The sequence below is a fragment of the Bathycoccus prasinos genome, assembly GCF_002220235.1.
Source record: "Bathycoccus prasinos genomic : Chromosome_2".
NCBI classification, from domain to species: Eukaryota; Viridiplantae; Chlorophyta; class Mamiellophyceae; order Mamiellales; family Bathycoccaceae; genus Bathycoccus; species Bathycoccus prasinos.
This window is the reverse complement of record NC_024007.1, coordinates 282358-301965: the sequence shown is the minus strand read 5'-3', so window position 1 is coordinate 301965 and position 19608 is coordinate 282358. Positions and strand designations below refer to the sequence as shown.

At 49.5% G+C, this 19608-nt stretch overlaps 8 protein-coding genes across 8 annotated transcripts; 5 read left to right on the top strand and 3 right to left on the bottom strand.

Moving 5' to 3' along the window:
• Positions 1 to 190: 190 nt before the first annotated feature.
• Bathy02g01550 (predicted protein) lies at positions 191 to 2464 on the top strand (the record flags this gene model as incomplete). The annotated part of the gene is made up of 1 exon (XM_007514927.1): positions 191 to 2464. One exon carries the CDS (start codon positions 191 to 193, stop codon positions 2462 to 2464), a length of 2274 nt encoding a protein of 757 aa, XP_007514989.1.
• Positions 2465 to 2607: 143 nt separating this feature from the next.
• On the bottom strand, positions 2608 to 4170 carry Bathy02g01540 (nitrate reductase; the record flags this gene model as incomplete). The annotated part of the gene is made up of 1 exon (XM_007514652.1): positions 2608 to 4170. One exon carries the CDS (start codon positions 4168 to 4170, stop codon positions 2608 to 2610), a length of 1563 nt encoding a protein of 520 aa, XP_007514714.1.
• Positions 4171 to 4859: 689 nt separating this feature from the next.
• Positions 4860 to 7787, top strand: Bathy02g01530 (nitrate reductase; the record flags this gene model as incomplete). The annotated part of the gene is made up of 1 exon (XM_007514514.1): positions 4860 to 7787. One exon carries the CDS (start codon positions 4860 to 4862, stop codon positions 7785 to 7787), a length of 2928 nt encoding a protein of 975 aa, XP_007514576.1.
• Positions 7788 to 7906: 119 nt separating this feature from the next.
• Positions 7907 to 8920, bottom strand: Bathy02g01520 (formate/nitrite transporter; the record flags this gene model as incomplete). The annotated part of the gene is made up of 1 exon (XM_007514900.1): positions 7907 to 8920. The coding sequence occupies one exon, from the start codon at positions 8918 to 8920 to the stop codon at positions 7907 to 7909; it is 1014 nt and encodes a 337-aa protein (XP_007514962.1).
• Positions 8921 to 9548: 628 nt separating this feature from the next.
• On the top strand, positions 9549 to 12731 carry Bathy02g01510 (nitrite reductase; the record flags this gene model as incomplete). Its single annotated transcript, XM_007514659.1, has 1 exon — positions 9549 to 12731. One exon carries the CDS (start codon positions 9549 to 9551, stop codon positions 12729 to 12731), a length of 3183 nt encoding a protein of 1060 aa, XP_007514721.1.
• A 392-nt stretch (positions 12732 to 13123) lies between these two features.
• On the bottom strand, positions 13124 to 14087 carry Bathy02g01500 (predicted protein; the record flags this gene model as incomplete). Its single annotated transcript, XM_007514517.1, has 2 exons — positions 13124 to 13609; positions 13932 to 14087. 2 exons carry the CDS (start codon positions 14085 to 14087, stop codon positions 13124 to 13126), a joined length of 642 nt encoding a protein of 213 aa, XP_007514579.1.
• Positions 14088 to 14320: 233 nt separating this feature from the next.
• Bathy02g01490 (nitrate transporter) lies at positions 14321 to 16226 on the top strand (the record flags this gene model as incomplete). Its single annotated transcript, XM_007514989.1, has 2 exons — positions 14321 to 14370; positions 14792 to 16226. The coding sequence occupies 2 exons, from the start codon at positions 14321 to 14323 to the stop codon at positions 16224 to 16226; spliced, it is 1485 nt and encodes a 494-aa protein (XP_007515051.1).
• A 627-nt stretch (positions 16227 to 16853) lies between these two features.
• Positions 16854 to 18879, top strand: Bathy02g01480 (predicted protein; the record flags this gene model as incomplete). The annotated part of the gene is made up of 2 exons (XM_007514909.1): positions 16854 to 17366; positions 17503 to 18879. 2 exons carry the CDS (start codon positions 16854 to 16856, stop codon positions 18877 to 18879), a joined length of 1890 nt encoding a protein of 629 aa, XP_007514971.1.
• Positions 18880 to 19608: the final 729 nt, after the last annotated feature.

Sequence of the window (19608 nt, the reverse complement as noted above, 5' to 3'; positions counted from 1 at the left end):
GCCTCGCAAAGCTGTCGCGAGAGACTCTCAGCTTTTAAGAGCACGACTTTAGAGAAGACTTAAAGAGGATATGTGTTATATGTGTTTGGATAATTTGGAAAATTAATTGGCAAAATTTGTGGTCAAAAGACGCCAAAAGATACGACGAAAGCGGACCTTTTTAACGACCAAAGGTCGGCATTTATCAACAATGAAGCCCTTTACGCCTTTCCGGTGCGCGAGGAAAGTAAGTGGTGGTGTTTTCGAGAGTCGCAGCAGAGCAGCAGTAGTACTAATAATAATAAACGAGGGACGCTACTTTGTTGTAAAGAGTTTTATCGAAAGAATGGGCATCTGCGCGTCGTCGCCGTCAAAGTCTTTCCTTGTAGGGAAATCCGGCGGCGACGAATCCGCTCGCGACGGCAAAACGTGGTACTCGAAACACGTCCAACGAGAAGGCTCTGAAGTCAACATGTATTTCGATAAAGTCGTCTCCGAGGACTATCACATCTCGAAGAAGAAAATTGGAAGCGGGATGCAAGGTTCGGTGTACGAAGGGACCGCGAGAGGAGAGAAGGATTCCTTCAAGGGAGAAAAAGTTGCCATCAAAGAGACACACATTGGCGCCATGAACAAGAATTCGGGCGAGCGAAGGAAAGAAGCGTACGCGGAGTTAGAAACACTCTCTCGAATGCGACATCCAAACATCGTCCAGTTAATAGCGGCGTATCAAACGAGCTCGGAGTTACAACTGGTGATGGAAAAAATCGACGGGAAAGGTTTGATTAGCTATTTGGTAGAATGCGACGAGAAGTTGGCGAGCGGCGCGCAGACGGAGAAAGAGCAAAGGGAGGAGAAGTTTTCGCTGATGCGACAGCTGTGCGATGCGGTGGCGCACGTGCACGCGAGGAACGTGTGTTTTAGGGATTTACAGCCGGAAAACGTGATGATTACGAATCAGGAGCCGAGACAGGTGAAGTTGATTGATTTCGGTCGAGCGGTGGTTTTGAAGAGGAAGGACCACATGGAAGGGAATTTACAGCCGATGGGAACGAGTTTGTTCCAAGCGCCTGAGGTAGAGAAGAGGTGCGAATACGGCCAAGCCAGCGATATGTGGGCGGTAGGTGTGTTTTTGTACCTCTTGATTAGTAATAAAATGCCGTTTTCGAGGACCGTGGAAGGCGTGTACGCGGTTCTGCGAGGATCGTACGAACCGTTCGACGAGACGTTTAATAAACAGGCTCGAAGTTTAGTCTCGAAACTGTTGGTGGTGAACCCGAGTTCACGCATGAACGCCGCGCAAGTGAATCAGCACAAATATTTAAGAAAGTTTGTTCAAATGAAAGAAGAATACCAGAAAGCCGGGACAAATGTGAGCAGAGAGAGGGACATTTTAGTGCCGGCGACGATGCAAAAAGACGTCGAGCGGTCGCTGTTGGCGTTGGAAGAGACGAAAGATATCACGAAAGAGTGCGTGAAGATTCTGTGCGAGTTGAGCGCGCAAGACGTGGCGACTTTGAGACGATGGTTGAACATGAGTTCGGAGAAGAGCGTGCACGAAGGCAAAGCGAACGTTGGATTGAATGTAGAATTGAAAAAGAATGGTAACAGAAGAAGGGAGGAAGACGCGGAACACGCGGAAGAGAACAACGGGGACGATGAGAGCGAAAACGATGGAGGAGGTTCGAGCAACGAAGGCTCCAGAACGAGCAACGGGTCGTACTCGTGGAACGACGATTCCACGCACCGAGGGAACGCCAAAGTAGGCACCGGTGGTTTAGCGCACTTGGCGCATTCGTTTCGAAAAAGTTTAGACGAGGACCCCGAGGCGAGAAGTTTCATCGGGTTGGTGCACGAACAAGGTTTGAGTTCACTGGACGAACTGATTACCGCGTGCGTGGCGTCTGGTTTATTTAAAACTGCGGACCAGTTAGTTGAACTCGAAAGCAACGTTTTAGCGAAAAGGAGGAACAGATTTGGCGGCGAAAACGAGATGACGAAAATCACCTCTTCCAAGAACGCGCAAGAGACGATTCGAAATACCGTTTTAGTGCGACACGGGGATTTACTCCGATTAGTTGAAACGACGCAACTGGAGCGCATGAAAGAAGCATCGTTTAGTGATGATGCCGATAACGGGTCGTCGCCGCTCAAAAATTCGAATTCCAGCGCCCCGGCGATTACGATGGAGTCGTCTTCTAGTTTCTATAACGAGGCGAAGAAGAAAATCAGTCCGGAACGCCTCTCGCGAGACGGTACGAACCCCGCGCAACAACCGCCGGGCTCGTTGGAAGGGTCTCTGAGAGGTGGCAATTCGTTCAGAAAACCGAGAGGCGGCATGCCTGCGACGTTAAATCGAAAACTAGAGGAAGTGAGAAGGGAAGCGAGTCTGGATAACTTGGCGGCTGGAGGGAACGCGAGAGCTTTGGTGAGAAATTTTTCGAGCGGGAGCTTATTAGCGCACAGCGAGTCTAACGAAGAATAAAAGTATATGTAGAGAGAGCGTAGTAATGTAGCGTAGTGGCGTGATGATCGAAATTGATTTCGTTAGTAGTATTTACACAAACACGTTCATCCATACGAAGTGTGATTTTAATAATAATAAATATATTTTTCTCGCGTCTCTTCTCACGGCGCGGCCGGCGCGCCTTCGCCGCCCCAACCCCACAACAACTCACCGCCCGCTTTCTCGGCCATTTGTTGCATCCAGCCCCCGGGAGTGGGACCAGCAATCGTCGCGTGTTCCATTTTTACCCCTCCGTCCGGTTCTTTGTGCACTCTCACGCGATACCACGGGTTATTCAACATGCCCATGACGTTCCACGTCGGGCGTTCTGGCATAAAATTTTGCGATTGGTCCACCGCGCGGAACAAGATTTCTTTGCACGACGGGTCAAACAACATCGCGGTGTCCAACTCGTACTCCCACATGCACCAACACCAATGTCTTGCTTTATCTCCGGAACTTCCAGCCGCCCATCTCGGGGTTTCTCTCACGTTAATATCCGCCAACTTCCAAGACATGCCTTGATCGAACGACACCTCGGCTCGAATAACTTTCCTCCCGCCTCCGGAATACGCGTACCCTTTCATCACGTACTTCTTCGTCGACGGTTTGATCACCTCTTCGTGCGCGGGATACGCAATTGCACCGTTAATGTTCAACTGGTTGATGATGTATTCCTCTTTAAACCACCATTTATCTTTCGTCGCGATTTCCGCGTCCACCGTCGGCGGCAACACGCGGTTATCGTTGAAGTGATAAAAGTTGTTACTCTCGCGATCAGTCACCGTAATTTCCGCCAAAAACTTAATCATTCTCCCACCAATATACCCAGGAATGATAATTCTCACCGGGTACCCGTGGTCCGGGTGTAAACGTTCCCCGTTTTGTTCGTACGCCACGATCACGTCGCACGTCGGATCCAACGCGGTTTCCATATCGATGGACGTCCCGTACGACCCCGGCCCCCCATCCTGCCCGTCGTAACTTTTCGGCAACTCATCTTGCGGCCCGTTCAAACACACAAACCTCGCTCCCGGCCCGGCTTTATACACCCCCGCTTTATTCAACAAAACTCTCAGCGGCACGCCTTTCCAATACGTGTTCCCGACGGCGCACGGCCCCCAATTAAACCCAATCGAAGATTTAATCATGTTCTGTTCCTTCCTCCTGTTCCCCGCACAGACGACTAAACACGGGAACTGTTCGTACGGCAGTTTCGAGAGTTCGTCCATCCCAATTTCAAACGGTTTTTGGCAATTCCCGTTTATTTTAATCGTGTGCGTGTTCCACTCCAGTTTCGGCACCGCGCCGTGGTTCCGCACGATGTGTAAATTCACAGGCGAGATGAAACCGTAATCGAACATTTCAGGCAGAGGCGCTTCCACGTTAAACGGGTGTTTCCCGGTCAATCGTATTAAAGATGGGTGACGTTTGACCCAATTGTCTGGTGTTTTCACATCGCGTTCGTCCACCTGTGGGTACGGTTGCGCGAGGTATCGAGACTTTAACGCGTCCGCGTCGTGGTTGATGTTCATGTCGGACGAGACGACGAAGTTCGCGCTCGTCGCACAAAGGTCGTCTTTGGAAGAATCCTCTTTGCTGTCGTTCTTCTTTAACACGGTCTTGTCGAGAACAGTTTTAATCCCCGCGCCGGCGACGGCAGAGGCGACGATTGGTAACACCATTAGTATGTAGTATTCTTCTTCTTCTTTTGTCTCGAGTAGTCTTCTTCTTATGTGACAGAACGATCGGAGAAAGCTTTCGCGCGTCGTTTCCGATGCGCGTGCGTCTTTTATCACGTGAGATGATATAAAAGTGCGCACATTTCCCTTTCTCGAGAGACGCAAAAAGAGCTGTCAAACGTCGGATGTGATCCATTTTTGTCGTTTGGTCGCTTTTTTCAAAAAAACAACAGACGAAAAAGAAATCTCGAATCGTTTCGCTTTCGTGGTTATCGTTCGGAGTTCTGTTGTTCCTCGCCTCTTTTTGGCTTGTTTTTTTGTCAACTCGTACTGGGGAAGGAAAGAGAGTTTTATATTCTTTAGGGGTGACGACATATTTATTCAGACGAAAGACACTTTGCCTTCGCAAAGAAGAAGAAAGAAGAAAGAAGAGCGAAAGAACTTTGAGTGAGAGGGAGAGAGAGCGTTCGGTGGTCTTTTCATACGTTTATTTATTATTGTAGTATTTATCATTCCTCCTCGAGAGAAAGAGAGAATTTCTTCCCCTTCTTTCAGGGAGAAAAAAGGCGTCGTTTGGTCGTGCATAGATTTTGCGAGAGACACGCGCGCGGAAAGAAAGCGCTCCGCAAAGAAGAAGAAACCGTTTTGGTGCGGTCGCGATGAGTGCGAAAGAAGAAGATGCGCCGACCAAGATGGAGGAAACCGAACTCGCGTTACTTCTGGCTGAAAACGGCGGGAGCATCGCTTCCCTTCGAAAGTACGATTCTCAAGCGAAATCCCCAGACGTGAAAGATGTAAACACCCCGGATAATTGGGTGGCGCGACATCCAAATCTGGTCAGATTGACCGGAACGCACCCGTTCAATTGCGAACCGGATTTGAAAACGTTAGAAGAAAGCGGGGACGTGACGCCGGCGAGTTTACATTTCGTGAGGAACCACGGGGCGGTACCGAATTTGACTTGGGACGCGCACCGGATCGTGGTGGAGGATTGGAGTTCAACGTCTTCGAGTTCGAGTTCGTCTTTGAAACCGAAGAAACCGAAGAAGTCAAAAACGTTCACCATGAAGGATATTTGCGCCTTGCCGAAAGTGACGAAGCCGGTTTTACTCGTCTGCGCGGGAAATAGACGAAAAGAACAAAACATGCGGAAGAAAACTATCGGGTTCAACTGGGGCGCCGCCGGATTATCAAACTCGTTGTGGACCGGCGCGCCGTTGCGAGAGGTGTTGTTTAAACTCGGCGTTAAAGAACCGAAAGAAGGTTTGTTCGTCTGTTTCGAAGGACCCGAGCGCGAGCTGCCGAAAGGGGAGTTAGGCACGTACGGGACGAGCATTCCGTTGCACAAAGCGTTGGATCCGAGTCAAGACGTGATGATCGCGTACATGCAAAACGGGGAGAAGTTGAAGCCGGATCACGGGTTTCCGGTGAGATTAATCATTCCCGGGTACATAGGTGGGAGAATGATTAAATGGTTGTCCAAGATTACAATCACCTACAAAGAGAGCGATAACTTTTACCACTTCCGGGATAATCGAATTTTACCTCCGCACGTGGACGAGAAACTCGCGGATTCGGAAAACTGGTGGGAGAAACCGGAGTATATTTTCAACGAGCTGAACATCAACTCGGCGGTGACGTCGCCGGCGCACGGCGAACACATACGATGCAATTACGAACTCAACTCGGACGAGAAAGAGTATTTAGTGAAAGGGTACGCGTATACCGGCGGCGGGAGGAAAATTACGAGATGCGAGATATCTCTGAACGGCGGATATACTTGGGAGTTGTGCGACATTCACCGACCGTCGAAACCGACGGCATACGGGAAACACTGGACGTGGGTGAAATTTTCCAAACTCGTCGAACGGAGTCGACTGGTTGAATCCTCTGAAATCATATGCCGCGCGTGGGACGAAGCGAACAACACCCAACCGAGAGATTTGACGTGGAACTTGATGGGTATGGGGAACAATCCTCAGTTTAGAGTGAAAACGAGTGAAGTTGAATTTTTAGGAAAACGATTCGTGAGATGCGAACACCCGACGGAGCCGGGGACGTTGAAAGGCGGGTGGATGGGACACACCGCGGGTGAGTGGGAGCCAGTGATTGAGCAATTGGACGGTCAAAGAGAAGGGGAGGAGATTGATTTAACTTTGCGATCAGCGGCGGCGAAACAGACAAGAGAGATTGCGAGCGTCGTCGGCGCATCCAACGTCGTCGAAGGAGTGAAACCGCCGCCTTCGGAGGAGCAAAAGAGAACAGAATCTCCAATATCCATCATCCCAGCAGATGCGAAATATTACACCGAAGAAGAAGTCGCCAAACACAATTCCGAGGACGATTGTTGGATCATCGTGAAAGGGAAAGTGTACGACACGAACGCGTATTTGAAGGAAGGTTTACACCCGGGCGGGAACGCGTCAATCACCATGAACGCCGGCGAAGACACGACGGAGGATTTCGAGGCAGTGCACTCCGCGAAAGCGTGGAAGCAATTGGAACCGTATTACATCGGCGAGGTTGGCGTGAAGCCGTCGTCGTCATCCTTGTCTGACGTCACGAATCTCGTCGCGAGCGGCGTTGGTGAAGTCGTGAAAGAAGTCGTGGAAGAAGAGAAGAACAAGAAGAAAGTATACCCGCCGACGCCGACGACCGGAAACGTCGATTTAGTCAAGCACTGGCAAGAAAACAAAGACGTCTACGGGGACATCGTTTTAGGCGAAGAAGCTGAAGCGTTGGCGTTTGATCGCATGTGGGCGGGCGCGTCGCACCCGGTAGACGACGCGAAGAATCCGCTCGGATGTAGCCCGAAGAAGTGGATCCCGCTGAAAATCGAAAAGAAGGTGCCGCTTTCGCACGATTGCGTTTTGCTTAGATTACAACTGGAATCTCCCGAACACCAAGTCGGGATACCAGTCGGTCAGCACTTATATTTAAGAGGTGAGTGGAAAGGTAGAAAAGTCATGAGAGCGTACACGCCGTCGTCTTTGAACGGCACATTAGGCGCGGTGGAGTTTGTCATCAAGATATACTTCTCCGGCGCGAACGAGAGTTACCCGGAAGGCGGCGCTTTGACGCAGTATTTGAATCAACTCAACGAAGGCGATACTATCGACGTCAAAGGTCCGATCGGTCACATCGTTTACGAGAATGGCGGTAAATTAATCATCGATAAAAAAGTTCGCGCGAACCCGGTGAAGAAGATGACGTTGATGGGCGGCGGTACCGGCGTCGCGCCGATGTTGCAACTCATCGTAGCTATTTTGAGCGACCCGACGGATGAAACCGAAATCGTATTTATTTACGCAAACAAAAGCGAAAAAGACGTTCTGTTGAAATACACTTTGGATCGATTAGAGCGAGAACACCCGAAGAGGTTTCGAATGCACTATTTGATTTCAAAAGCGGTGGATAAAAGCTACGAGTCTGATATCGCCAAAGGTCGCATGCAAGTCGGACGAATTTCAAAGAAGATCATAGGTTTACACGGTTTTGATACCTCTAAAGATGGAACGTCTGTCGCCGTCATGTGCGGTCCGCCGGCGTTTGAAGAAGACGCGTGCATTCCCGCGTTGAAAGAGCTTGGATTTATGGATGAGGACATCATACGATATTAGTCAAATAGTAAGAGAGGAGGAGAGAATTTCTACATGTATTCTGTATATATCAAATCAAAATCATCATCATCGTTTAAAATATCTCATGTGCAAACGTGTATTAGGAGTTTCCGCGTCGTTTATTTGTTGCGCCCGTACGCTAAGTAATGCACGCCGGCTACGAACGCGGCGGCGCCGACCATGTTTCCGAGCGTCACCGGCAAAATGTTCCCCAAAAGCATTTGTGACACCGACACGTCCGCACCGTACAACATCCCGTGCGGAATCAAAAACATATTCGCAATCGAGTGTTCAAATCCCATGGTCACGAACGCTGTAATCGGCCAGAAGATGGCCAAAATCTTCCCGGCGACGCTCGTCGAAGCCATCGTCCCCCACACGGCTAAACACACCAACCAGTTACACAGCACCCCTCTCACGAACGCCACCGTAACCGGTAACGTCGTCGCTTTCATCGTTGCAATCGCAATCGCCGGCGCTGGATTCGCCGCCGAAGTCATCGCCACGTACGCCATGTACGCCAAAAACACCGACCCGGCAAAGTTACCGGCGTACGACACCGCCCAATTTTTCATCACTTGCGCCCGGGTGACTTTCTTCGACAACAAGCCGCTCAACATCACAAACACGTTCCCGGTGAACAACTCCGCGCCGGTTAATATAACCATGGTTAACCCAAACGGTAAGCCAAACAGGCCTTTCACCAGGTTCGAGAGCCCTGGATTCGCGGCTGCCAATGCCGGCGAGCTCCCGCCCACGGTGGTTAAAAACAGACCACCGAACCCAATGAGCGCCCCGGCGGTAAAACTCAACGCGAACGTGGAGAACACATCCGCGTTGGCTTTCTTCTCCGACGTGGCGACTGCCGCTTGGAACGTTTCCGGTGGCGTTTTATCCGACGCGTGCACGATGAGTTTTGAAGATTGTGTTCTTCTTCCTCCCGCTCGTCTTTGTCGTCTTTGTGTTAAACTCTCGTTCGCGAAGAATGCGTTTCCCCCGATGGTGATGGAAGAAGAACTGTTCGAAAAGGAACGCGAAGGCAGACTTTTCGTCGCAAAACTCCCCGAAAGAGAGGACGACTTCACTGCTTTCTTCGACGCAAACGCAGAAGAAGGAGTACGAGTCGTGGTCATCGTCGTCGTCATCATCATCGTGTGAGTAGTAGTCGTTTCGTATTCTCTTCTTCCCTTTACTTTTTTGTGAACAAACGACGCCAATCCCCTAAAAGTCTGCCGGCTTTGCTCGCTGAAAAATGCCACGTTGGCACTTTTTTGAGATTTTTTGTGCCTCCGTCCTTTGTTCGTTTGTTTGTTTTTCTTCCTTTTTGGGCGGATGCTCGCTTTCTTCTGCGTGCTCTCGCGCTCTGATGAAACAACACCACCATCTCGAGAGCGCAAATACCGAGAGAAACGCGAAGGAGGGAGGATTCTCCGCGCCTTCTTCGGACGGGTGATTCTGTGTCTTCTTTTCTTCCTGGAAGAAGAACTGTGAATAGATGCGTACGCGACACGAAAGAGAGAGAGAGAGAGATGAGAGATTTGTCCGTCCTTTGTCCTTCGTCCTTTGGTCACCTCTTTGCCCTTTGGTCGACATTTTCGGTGCCCACATTTTTTCCGCTTTTTAGGAGAGGGAGGAGGAAAAAACATCAAAGAAATTTTGTTTCTTTTCTTGTTTCGCTCTTTTTCACGCTTTTGCTTTTTGTGTTGCTCCAAAATAAGCTGCGCGCGTGTAGTACACACGAACACAACACAAAGAGACGCGATGAGATCCGCACTCAACGCGTCGTCGTTAGGAAATAACGTAAGAATTCAGTGCGGCGCCTCTTCTTCTTTTAAAGACGAGAGCGCTTCTTCGTCTTCCTCTGCTAAAAATCATCACCATCATCATCGTTTAGCACCCAAGACAACAAAAGGCGGAAAAAAAAACATCATCGTCCAACCAAACGTCGCGTCCATCTCCTCTTCCTCTTCTTCTTTGAATAACACTACTGTTTCGGCGATGGTCGTCGTCGGTGTGACTGGAACAGCCGTGGCGATTGCTTCTTTGAACCGCGCTGGGAGCAATAACAAGAGCAGCGGGAGAAGAACGTCGACAAGAAAAGCGCAGACAAAAGACGTGAACACTTCCGAAAGTTTGCTCAAACATGTCGTGGAAAGCGAAAGCGCGTTGAAAACATTTAACGAAGAGACGAAGGAAAAATACTTCCCAAACTTCCCAGAAGTCGTTCGCGAGGACGCGCACGTGTATAAAGATGAAGACGGGTACTACGTGGTCAAAGAGGAGTGGCAGAAACCGACGAATCCGTTTGAAAAGTTGAAATTGGCCAAGGACGCCATGAAGACGGTGATCGCGTTGAACGAGATTAAAACTTTAGGCGAGAAGAGCGGGTCGACGAAAGAAGATTTCGAGAAGTTTGAAAAAGAGTTGGGAGATGGAGATGAAATCGACCATCGCTTGAAATGGGCGGGACTGTTTCACCGAAGGAAAGGACATTACGGGAGATTTATGATGCGATTGAAGTTGCCGGGCGGGATCGTTTCCTCGGAACAGATGAAGTATTTGGCGAGTTTGGTGCAATCGTACGGCGACGACGGGTGCGCAGATATCACGACCAGGCAGAACATTCAAATGCGAGGGATTCAGTTGAAAGATGCGCACGATATTATGGTCAACTTGGAGCGTTTAAAGATGTGCTCTTTACAGTCCGGGTTGGACAACGCGAGAAACGCCACCGGGTCGCCCATCGCCGGGATCGACCCGTTGGAGATCATCGATACGAGACCGTTTACGGATAAGATTCAAGAATATGTCACCGGTGGTGGAAGAGGAAACCCGGAAATTGCCAACTTGGGGAGAAAGTGGAACGTCTGCGTGGTTGGTTCGTCGGATTATTTCGAACACCCGGAGTTGAACGATTTGGCGTTTGTCCCGGCGAAAAACGAGACGACGGGCGAGATGGGATTTAACGTTTTGGTCGGCGGGTTTATCTCCTCCGCGAGAGCTGCGGAAGCGATCCCCTTGGACGCGTGGGTTCCTGAATCAGATGTTGTCGCCATGACGCACGCGATCTTGACCACGTTCAGAGATTACGGCCATCGCGGCAACAGGCAAAAAGCGAGGATGATGTGGTTGGTGGACGAGATGGGATTGGAAGTCTTTCGCACGGAAGTCGAATCGAGAATGCCAGGTGGGGCAAACTCGTTAGCGCGAGCGGCAAAACAAGATTTAATCGATCGCACGCAAGTCAGAAGAAATGTCATCGGCGTCCACGACCAAAAGCAAGAAGGTTTACAGTGGGTTGGCGCGAACGTCGTCGGCGGTCGTTTACAAGGCGACGACATGATGCGCATCGCAGAGTTGGCGGAGAAGTACGGCAGCGGCGAGATTCGTTTAACCGTCGAGCAAAACTTCTTGATTCCAAACGTTCCGAAAGAGAAGGTCGACGAGCTGTTAAAAGACGACTTGTTTTCGCGATACTCGACGAAACCGGGTAGGATCGTTGGAAACATCGTCGCCTGCACGGGGAACCAATTTTGCGGGTTTGCGCAAATTGAAACCAAGCAAAACGCGTACAAGTTAGCGGAACACTTGGAATCCGTGCTCGATTTTCCGAAAGACGTTCGAATGATTTGGACCGGGTGTCCGAACTCGTGCGCGCCGGTACAAGTCGCGGACGTCGGTCTGATGGGCGCGCAAGTCAAGGATCCGTCCGGCGCGAAAGGTATGGTTCCCGGCGTGAACATTTTCATCGGCGGCACGGTTGGTCCAACTGGCCATTTGAAAGAGAAAGCCGAGATCGAAAAAGTGGCCATGTCCGAGTTGTATCCGGTCGTGGAAAATGTCATGATTGAAAAGTTTGGCGCGACGAGGAAATCGACGCCGACGGAAAATCCAAACAACGCCGCGAGGTGGAAAATCAACAAGTCCGCGCAGTATACCAAAGGCGTTCCGAAAGCTTTGGGGAAACAAACACACATTTGCACCGGGTGCGGGTACATCTATTCCGAGGAGAAACCGTTCGATTCGTTGCCAGCGGATTACGTCTGCCCGTCGTGCTCGGCGCCGAAATCCAAGTTTGAAAAGATGAAAACCGAGGACGCGGCGCCGAAATCGGCGAGACCGGTGACCGAGTACCCAGAAGGCACGTTGGTGACTTTGAAAAGTGGCGAGAAGGTCAAGTTAAAACTAGTCGAAAAACAAGACGTTTCTGCAAATACGAGACGATTTAGATTCGAGTTACCGACGAAAGAGCACATTCTCGGCTTACCGGTTGGACAACACGTCATGGTGTCTTGCGACGGCGGTAAAACGTCTCGTCCGTACACGCCGATTACCAACGACCAGGAGAAAGGCTTTATGGATTTGATGGTGAAAATTTACGATCACGGCGTCGTAACGCAGCAGTTGGACAAGTTACTCGTCGGAGAAGATTCCGTGGAGTTTGAAGGCCCGAACGGTTTGATTCGATACACGGCGAGAGGTGAATTTTCGGTAACCAACGCCGTCTCCAACGCCGTTGCAAAGAAAGCGAACGTGAAATCGATTTCTATGATTTGCGGTGGTACTGGAATTACGCCTATGCTTCAAGTGGCCAGACAAATCTTCAACGACGTCGGCGATACGACGAAAGTGAACATGATTTTTGCGAACCAGTCGCCGAAGGACATCTTGTGCAAAGCCGAGTTGGACGAGTTGGCCGCCAAGGATCTGAACTTTTCCGTGCACTACACGGTCGATACGCCGAGTTTGGAGTTGTACTCGAATGAGAATAAATGGACCGGAAGCGTTGGTTTTGTGAATAGCGAGATGATGAAAGCGCATTTACCGCAACCGAGCGACGAGAACGTCGTTTTGTTGTGCGGACCTCCGATGATGGTAGAAAGCTGCGAGAAGAACTTGAAAAGTATAGGCTTCGATTGCGAGAAGAACGTTTTGAAGTTTTAAGGTGAAAGTTGTTGTTGAAATTTGTTGTGTATACGTATAACTATATGAAAGAGTATTCATTCGTGTGTGTTTAATGTTTCTTAATGGATGATGATGATGTCAATTTTTGCGCGCGATGGTTTTCTTCTCTATATTTTTTCATATATCGTCGTAAGGGATGGACTTCCTTTCAATTAAAATTTTCTCTATGTGAAATGGTTCTCTATGTACAATTTATCCGCTTACACGCGTGCAATAAATAGCTCTGAATCTTCCATCCGTCCTTGCGTACCAATAAATAATATGTATATTCACATCGATCGTTGGTTAATAAAACACCCGGGGGTTCCCCGCCGCCGCTTCTTCGTTGACCATGCGCACAGACGAAAGAAGACGCCGTTGCTGCTTATTGTTTATTGCGCCCACTGAGCGGCAATTGTGTTTTGCTTCTTCACGTCGTACACCCAAACAGCCCCGGCAAAAATCAAAGAAAACGCGCAGAAGAAACCCATGGTACCTTGCAACGTCATCGGGAGTCTGTCGTACGTGTCAATCTTAATGTGGCACTCGCTCAACAAACTGTCCCCGTATTGGATAAACGCCCCGGTATCGTCCATGGCCAACACTTGCACGGTGTACGTCGTCGGCGCCGTATTCATTGGAATCACAACTTCCTTCTCTCCACTCAAATCGGTGGACTCAAACGGTTCCACCAAAAATGCCGCCGTATCCGCCGTTTGTTTGCACTGCTTGTTGTCCTTGATGTTGTCTTTAAATTTTCTCCACGCTCTGTCCACGGTTTGGTCCTTCGTGTAGCACAATTTGATGGCGATTTTCGCCGGCGCGACCGTCAAGCCGGACCATTTGACCGTTAAACTGGATGCGCCGCCCGTGTAGGTCTGTTTTTATGTCACGCGTGAAGAGAGAGAAGACGTGATGAGTAAAAATTAACTGAGTGTCTTTTGGCGGAAAAAGTGGCGTCCTTTGTTCACATTTTCCAGATTTTAAGCGGAACACCCCTAAGAGAGACACAAACGCTCGCTTTGCCGTCGCGTGCGAAGAAGAAACCGACAAAGTAAAGAACAAATCTCGCGGTTGAATGTTAATTCTCTCCTATTCTCGATGCGTTCGTGATGTTTTCGTCTCCAAACCGACGACGTGAACGAAGAAAAATGTTCGAAACCAACAAAAAACAAAGACGAGAGAGAAAAGTCCACCTACCGTCGGTGCGCACCCATCCGTCAAGGCGACGTCGGAGACGCTGACGGCGATTTTCGCGCCGGTCATCTCGGAGTACAAGGCCGCGCCGGAGACGAATTGCATCAAAGCAATCAACGCCAAGAAGGCGGTGAATAATTTCGTAGCAGTGAATTGCATGTTGTTGTTATGTATTGTGTTATTATACGCGCAAGTTTTAATGTGGAGTAAGATGCTCAGAAGTGAGAAGAAGGAGAGCCACAAGAGGAGAGATTTTTTGAAAAAAGCGATCAAAAGACATGAAAAAAGCACTTTAAAAAACCTGAACAAACGACGCGAAAACACCTAAAGGAGCACAAACGCGGAGAGAGACTTTTCCTCATTGCTTTTGACGCGTAAGTATACAAACAACTATGGCGCCTAAAGAGTTCGAACCCCCCGTGCACACGATTCCGGTCGATTCGTAAGTACTTCGTTCTTTATCGTTTATGCGCGACGTTCGCGTTTTGCCTTCGCGCGCGTCTCTCTTCGCTTTCCGGGAATGAGAGAGAGTGCCTAAAATAATTTTGTCGGAAAAGAGGCGAACGACGTTTGGTCACCTTTTTTGTTGTCCTTTGTTGAAATGGGTGATGGAGAAAGACGCGCTGTTTCCATCGATTCCGAGCGCGAACTTTACGTCGAAGATGGATAAAAGTGAATAAAAACGTGTCGTTCATCTTTTTACCGCGTTAAAATGGAAAGTTCGAGTTCGAATCGAGGCGATGCCGACGCGCGCGCATATAGGCGTAACAAAATTTGTCTTCACCAACTCTCCTGTCTTTTTTTGTCTTCTCTTCATCCAAAAACTCACCTTCTCCTCTTCTACTTGTTAAAAAAAATAATAGGGAAAACAAGGCGATGTCTTTGAACATCTTCTCGTTCCAACGACCGCACCACATGTCCTTCCACATGTCCTGGATTGGATTTTTCATCTCCTTCGTCTCCACTTTCGCGGCTGCGCCGATGGTCCCGGTCATCCGTGAGGATTTGAACATGACCAAGCCGGATCTCGGGAACGCCGCGTTGGCGTCGATTACCGGCACCATCATCTGCCGTGTCTTGATGGGCACGTTCGTCGACCTCGTCGGCCCGAGAATTGGTCTCGGTATGATTTTGTTAGTCACTGCTCCGTTCTGCTTCGCTATGCCGTTCGTCAGCACTGCGTCTGGATTTTTGATTTGCCGTTTGGGCATCGGGCTCGGTCTCGCGACGTTTGTCGCGTGCCAATTTTGGATGTCCGTCATGTTCAACGGTAAGTGCGTCGGTATCGCTAACGCCACGGCCGCTGGCTGGGGTAACCTCGGCGGTGGTGTCACGCAATTCGTCATGCCGTTGGTCTACGCTGGTATGCTCAAAGCTACGGAAGAACGCGCTTTCACCGCTTGGAGATGGGCGTACATCGTCCCCGGTTTGGCTCACCTTTTGGGCGGTATGGGTGTCATGTTCCTCGGACAAGATTTACCGGACGGTAACTACAAACTCATGCACACTTCTGGTGCTCTCGAAAAGAAATCTGCGTTTCAAGTCAACATGATTGGCATGAAGAACTACAGAATGTGGTGCATGGTTGCGACGTACGGCTTCTGCTTCGGCGTCGAGTTGACCATGAACAACATCGTCGCTTCGTACTTGTACGATCAATTCGACGTCGATTTGGCCATCGCCGGTGTCTTGGCGTCGTGCTACGGTTTGATGAACTTATTCGCGAGATCTGTCGGTGGTCTCGCCTCTGACTGGGCCTCTAGACGATTCGGTATGAGAGGAAGATTGTGGTGCTTATGGCTCTGGCAAACCATCGAAGGTGTCATGTGCATCTTCATGGCTTTGGCGAAAGACGATTTGGCCACCACCATTGCTATGATGGTCTTGTTCTCCATTTGCGTGCAAGCGTCTGAAGGTGCCTCCTACGGTATCGTCCCGTACATTACGAGACGTGCTTTGGGCGTCGCCTCTGGCTTCATCGGCGCCGGCGGTAACGCCGGTTCCACCATCTGCATCGCCTTGTTCTTCACCAGCGATTCCATCGAAACCTACGACGGTATCATGTACATGGGCATCACCATCATCGCCGTTACTTTGTTGGTCATTCCGATCCACTTCCCGATGTGGGGCTCCATGTTCCTCGGTCCGAACGACTCCACCGAGGAAGACTACTACATCAAAAACGACTTCTCTGCGGAAGAAATCAAGCAAGGTTTGGCCGCGCCGGTCCAAAAGTTCTGCAACAACGCGCACATGGAACGCCCGCCCTCCAAGAGAACTGGCTCGGAATCCGCGTAAACGATGAAAATATTCTCATCAGTCGTTGTTTACATGCCATGCGAGAACAAGAAAATTTTTAGGAAGCGAAGATCGCTGTGGAAAGCTCGAGGCGACGCTTTATTTATCACATAAAAAAGAAGAAGAACGCGACGCGACGCGGGTACTAGTCTCTCTCCTTTGCAAAGGGGAAGTTGTATATATGTATATATGATTCATCAATCTTCTAAAACCGACTTTTGACTCGCCCCCGTGTGTTTTGAGTGTTGACATTTTTTACGTCTTTCTTCGTCCCTCTCTTCTGAGTGGTCTTGTCAAAAAAGCAGCAGCAGCAGCCACTTTCCGTTTGGGTGGTTTGACCAAAAAATCGTGAAAAAAAGTCAAAGTCGTCGCTTTTTCGCTCCATCTTCGACGAGACAGGCGACACAAAAAAACTTTCAAGCGTCGTCGTCGTTCGGGGAAATCTCTTTTTCCCCATCTCCGTCGTCATCGTCTCCTTTTGCGTGTCGTTTGCGAAGAAGACAAAGACAAAGACGAAGACAAAAAGAAGCGCTCGACGCCTTCTCTCAGAGTGCACCTTTTTTTACGTCTCTTCTTTGTCTCCCGTTCGTTCTTCTTCAGAGGCGGAGAAGAGATTTAAATAAACACATGGCGCCATGGGGAAAACAAAGAGATTCCGAGACGAATAAAAACGCATCATCGGAATCACTTTCAACGACTCCAAATGACGACGTAAACGACGACGAACAACACGAACGAACGAAGATGAACGAACAAAATCAACGCTCGCATTCGGTGGCAAAAGCAGAGATGGGAGAAAAAACCCAACCGTGGACAAAACAGGAAGACTTAAAACTTCAGCACATGCAAGAAAAATACGGCAACAAATGGGCGACGGTCGCGTCGCAGTTACCGGGACGGACCGGACAACAGTGCGCGCAACGATGGCGACATCGCGTCAATCCAAACATACGGAGAGAAAAGTGGACGAAAGAGGAAGACGAAAAGGTAATTTTGATGATGTTTGTACTTTCTTTTTCACGCTTTAAAAACCATCGTCATCTCTCGCGGGAGTCGCGAGAGATTCGGCGGTTCGAGCGACGAAAACGAGAGACATCACTTAGTAGTACGAGCGAGCGCTCCCGCGGAGTCGAAACGTCTGTTCTTTGCAAGCGAGATCGAGTCAACCTTCTGTACTTTTCTTTTTCACGCTTTGCAACAAAAACAATCATCGCTTCTTCTCGGTGTCATCACGAGAAAAGCGAACGAGAAGACGAACGACAACAACTGCGCGTAGTACTTCGAGATCGAGTCAACGGGAGGAACAGAAAACGCCATTTGGGCGTTTGTTACTTTTTTTAACCAAAAATTTGATTTTTTTTTCTTCTTTTTGCGCTCAAATTTGAGTGCTTTTGCTGACAAAAACTCTCCTTATTTCTCTCTCTCTCGAACGAACAACACTACTCACACATGTGTAACACAGTTAGCGAAACTGTACGACGAACACGGCCAAAGATGGGCAATTATCGCGCGATCTCTGAGCGGTCGAACCGATCAGCAGTGCATGGGCAGGTGGCGAAGACATTTAGACCCGAGCGTCGAGCGAGGGAACTGGAAAAAGGAGGAGGACGAGCAGTTACGGAAAGCGTTCGAGACGCACGGGGCGAGGTGGGCGTTTCTCGCGAGGGATATCGAAGGGAGGACGGCGCAACAGTGTCGCGCGAGGTTTTATCAGTTGAGGCAAATTGAGGAAGAGCGAGAGGAGGAAGAGGAGGAGAAGAAGAAGAAGAAGAAGAAGAAGAGACAGACTTTCTCGGACGAAGAGGAGGAGAAGAAGGAGGAGGACGGAGCGAAGAAAGACGAAGAAGACGAAAAGAAGAGGAAGAAGAGGAAGACGAGCGGGAAAGAAAACGCGAATACCAATAGTAATAACAAGAACGGCTCAAAATCGAGCGCTACTAAAATCGTCACCGTCGCGAAAGGATCTTTAGCGGAAGCTTTCCCGCCGATTACCGCTTCGATGGAACAAATATCTCTCCGAGAGGAAAACGACGCCGCGAAGAAAGGGTCTCTCGAACCGACTCAGTTCGATCAAGTGGCGGCGATGAGTGAAAGCGCAGACAACGCGACAGCGATGACGACGCCGGTGAAGAAGAAGAATCCGGTGACGACTGGTACCGAGGACGGCGCGGAGATCAATGAAAATCATCATCGATTCTTTGCCCTAAAAGATCCTTCGAAGAGCGTAAGCGCGCCTTCAACTCCAGAGGAGAAAGCCGAGAAGTCTCCTCCCGCGCGTTCGTCCCGATCGACGAAGAAAACAACCCCAACTCTTCCCTCGGTAACTACGAAGAAGCGCGGCAAACTCTCCTCGACGACACCAACCAACACAGGCTCTAATAACAACAAAGGTTCTAATAAATCAAAGACTAAGCCGAAAACGTCGAGAAGAACGCCCGAAAAACTCAACGGAGAAGGAGGACAAAGACGCCGAAAAACATCCATCATCAAGAAGGACGCATTCAGAGGCATCGAAGACGACACGTTAACGCTCCTCTGCGCGGCCGCGGACAGACTGGAGAGCCTTTTCCCTCCCGCCGAACTCGGCGGCTCGGACGGGGCAAAAAAGGAAGAGGAAAACCTCAAAGCCTTTTACCGCGATAGCGCGCGATAAAACTACTCACACGAGAGAGAGAGAAAGAGAGAGAAGGAAAGAAAGAAAGAGAGAAGCGCGTAGAAAAGAGATTAAACCTATACTTGTATATATATATACGCGCACACAACGCGCGTGCGAGATTTCGTTCAAGCGCTTTCTTTCGTTGGTCTTTTTCTCTCTCTGCAAGAGTCTCGATTTAACCTCGTTTTTTGTTCGATTTGCTCCAAATTTTCTTCGTTCAAAAACCACGGAAGCGCTCTTTTGCTTCCGAGGAAAATTTCCATTAATCGATCACATCGACCGCATTAACCGCATCTTTTATCCATAATTTTCCGTCAAACTCGCGAGTAATATTCGCGCCGACCTGTTTGCGCGATCCGATACGCGTTTTGTTCATTTCGAGCGAAGAAAGTTACGCGAGAGATTTCCATCATCTCGCAGCGGAGCGGGGAGGAAAGAGAGAAAATACAGCGGAAATTTCCGCTCGATCATCCCGCGATGAGAACACCGATAGAATCTTTAACCGAGGATGAATTCCTCAGAGACTTGGTGCGATTTCCTTTCCAATCGCGTTTTGCGACCTGTTCGTGTATCGGAACGTGGATTTTAAGAACGTTTACTGACATGTTAATTTTTCTTCTTAAACTTCCTCTGCTATTCAAATCACACCGAACAGATTGCGCATTTACAGACGATGCCCGAGAAGGCGAAACTGGTACCGCCGGGGTCGTGTGAGTGACATTTTTT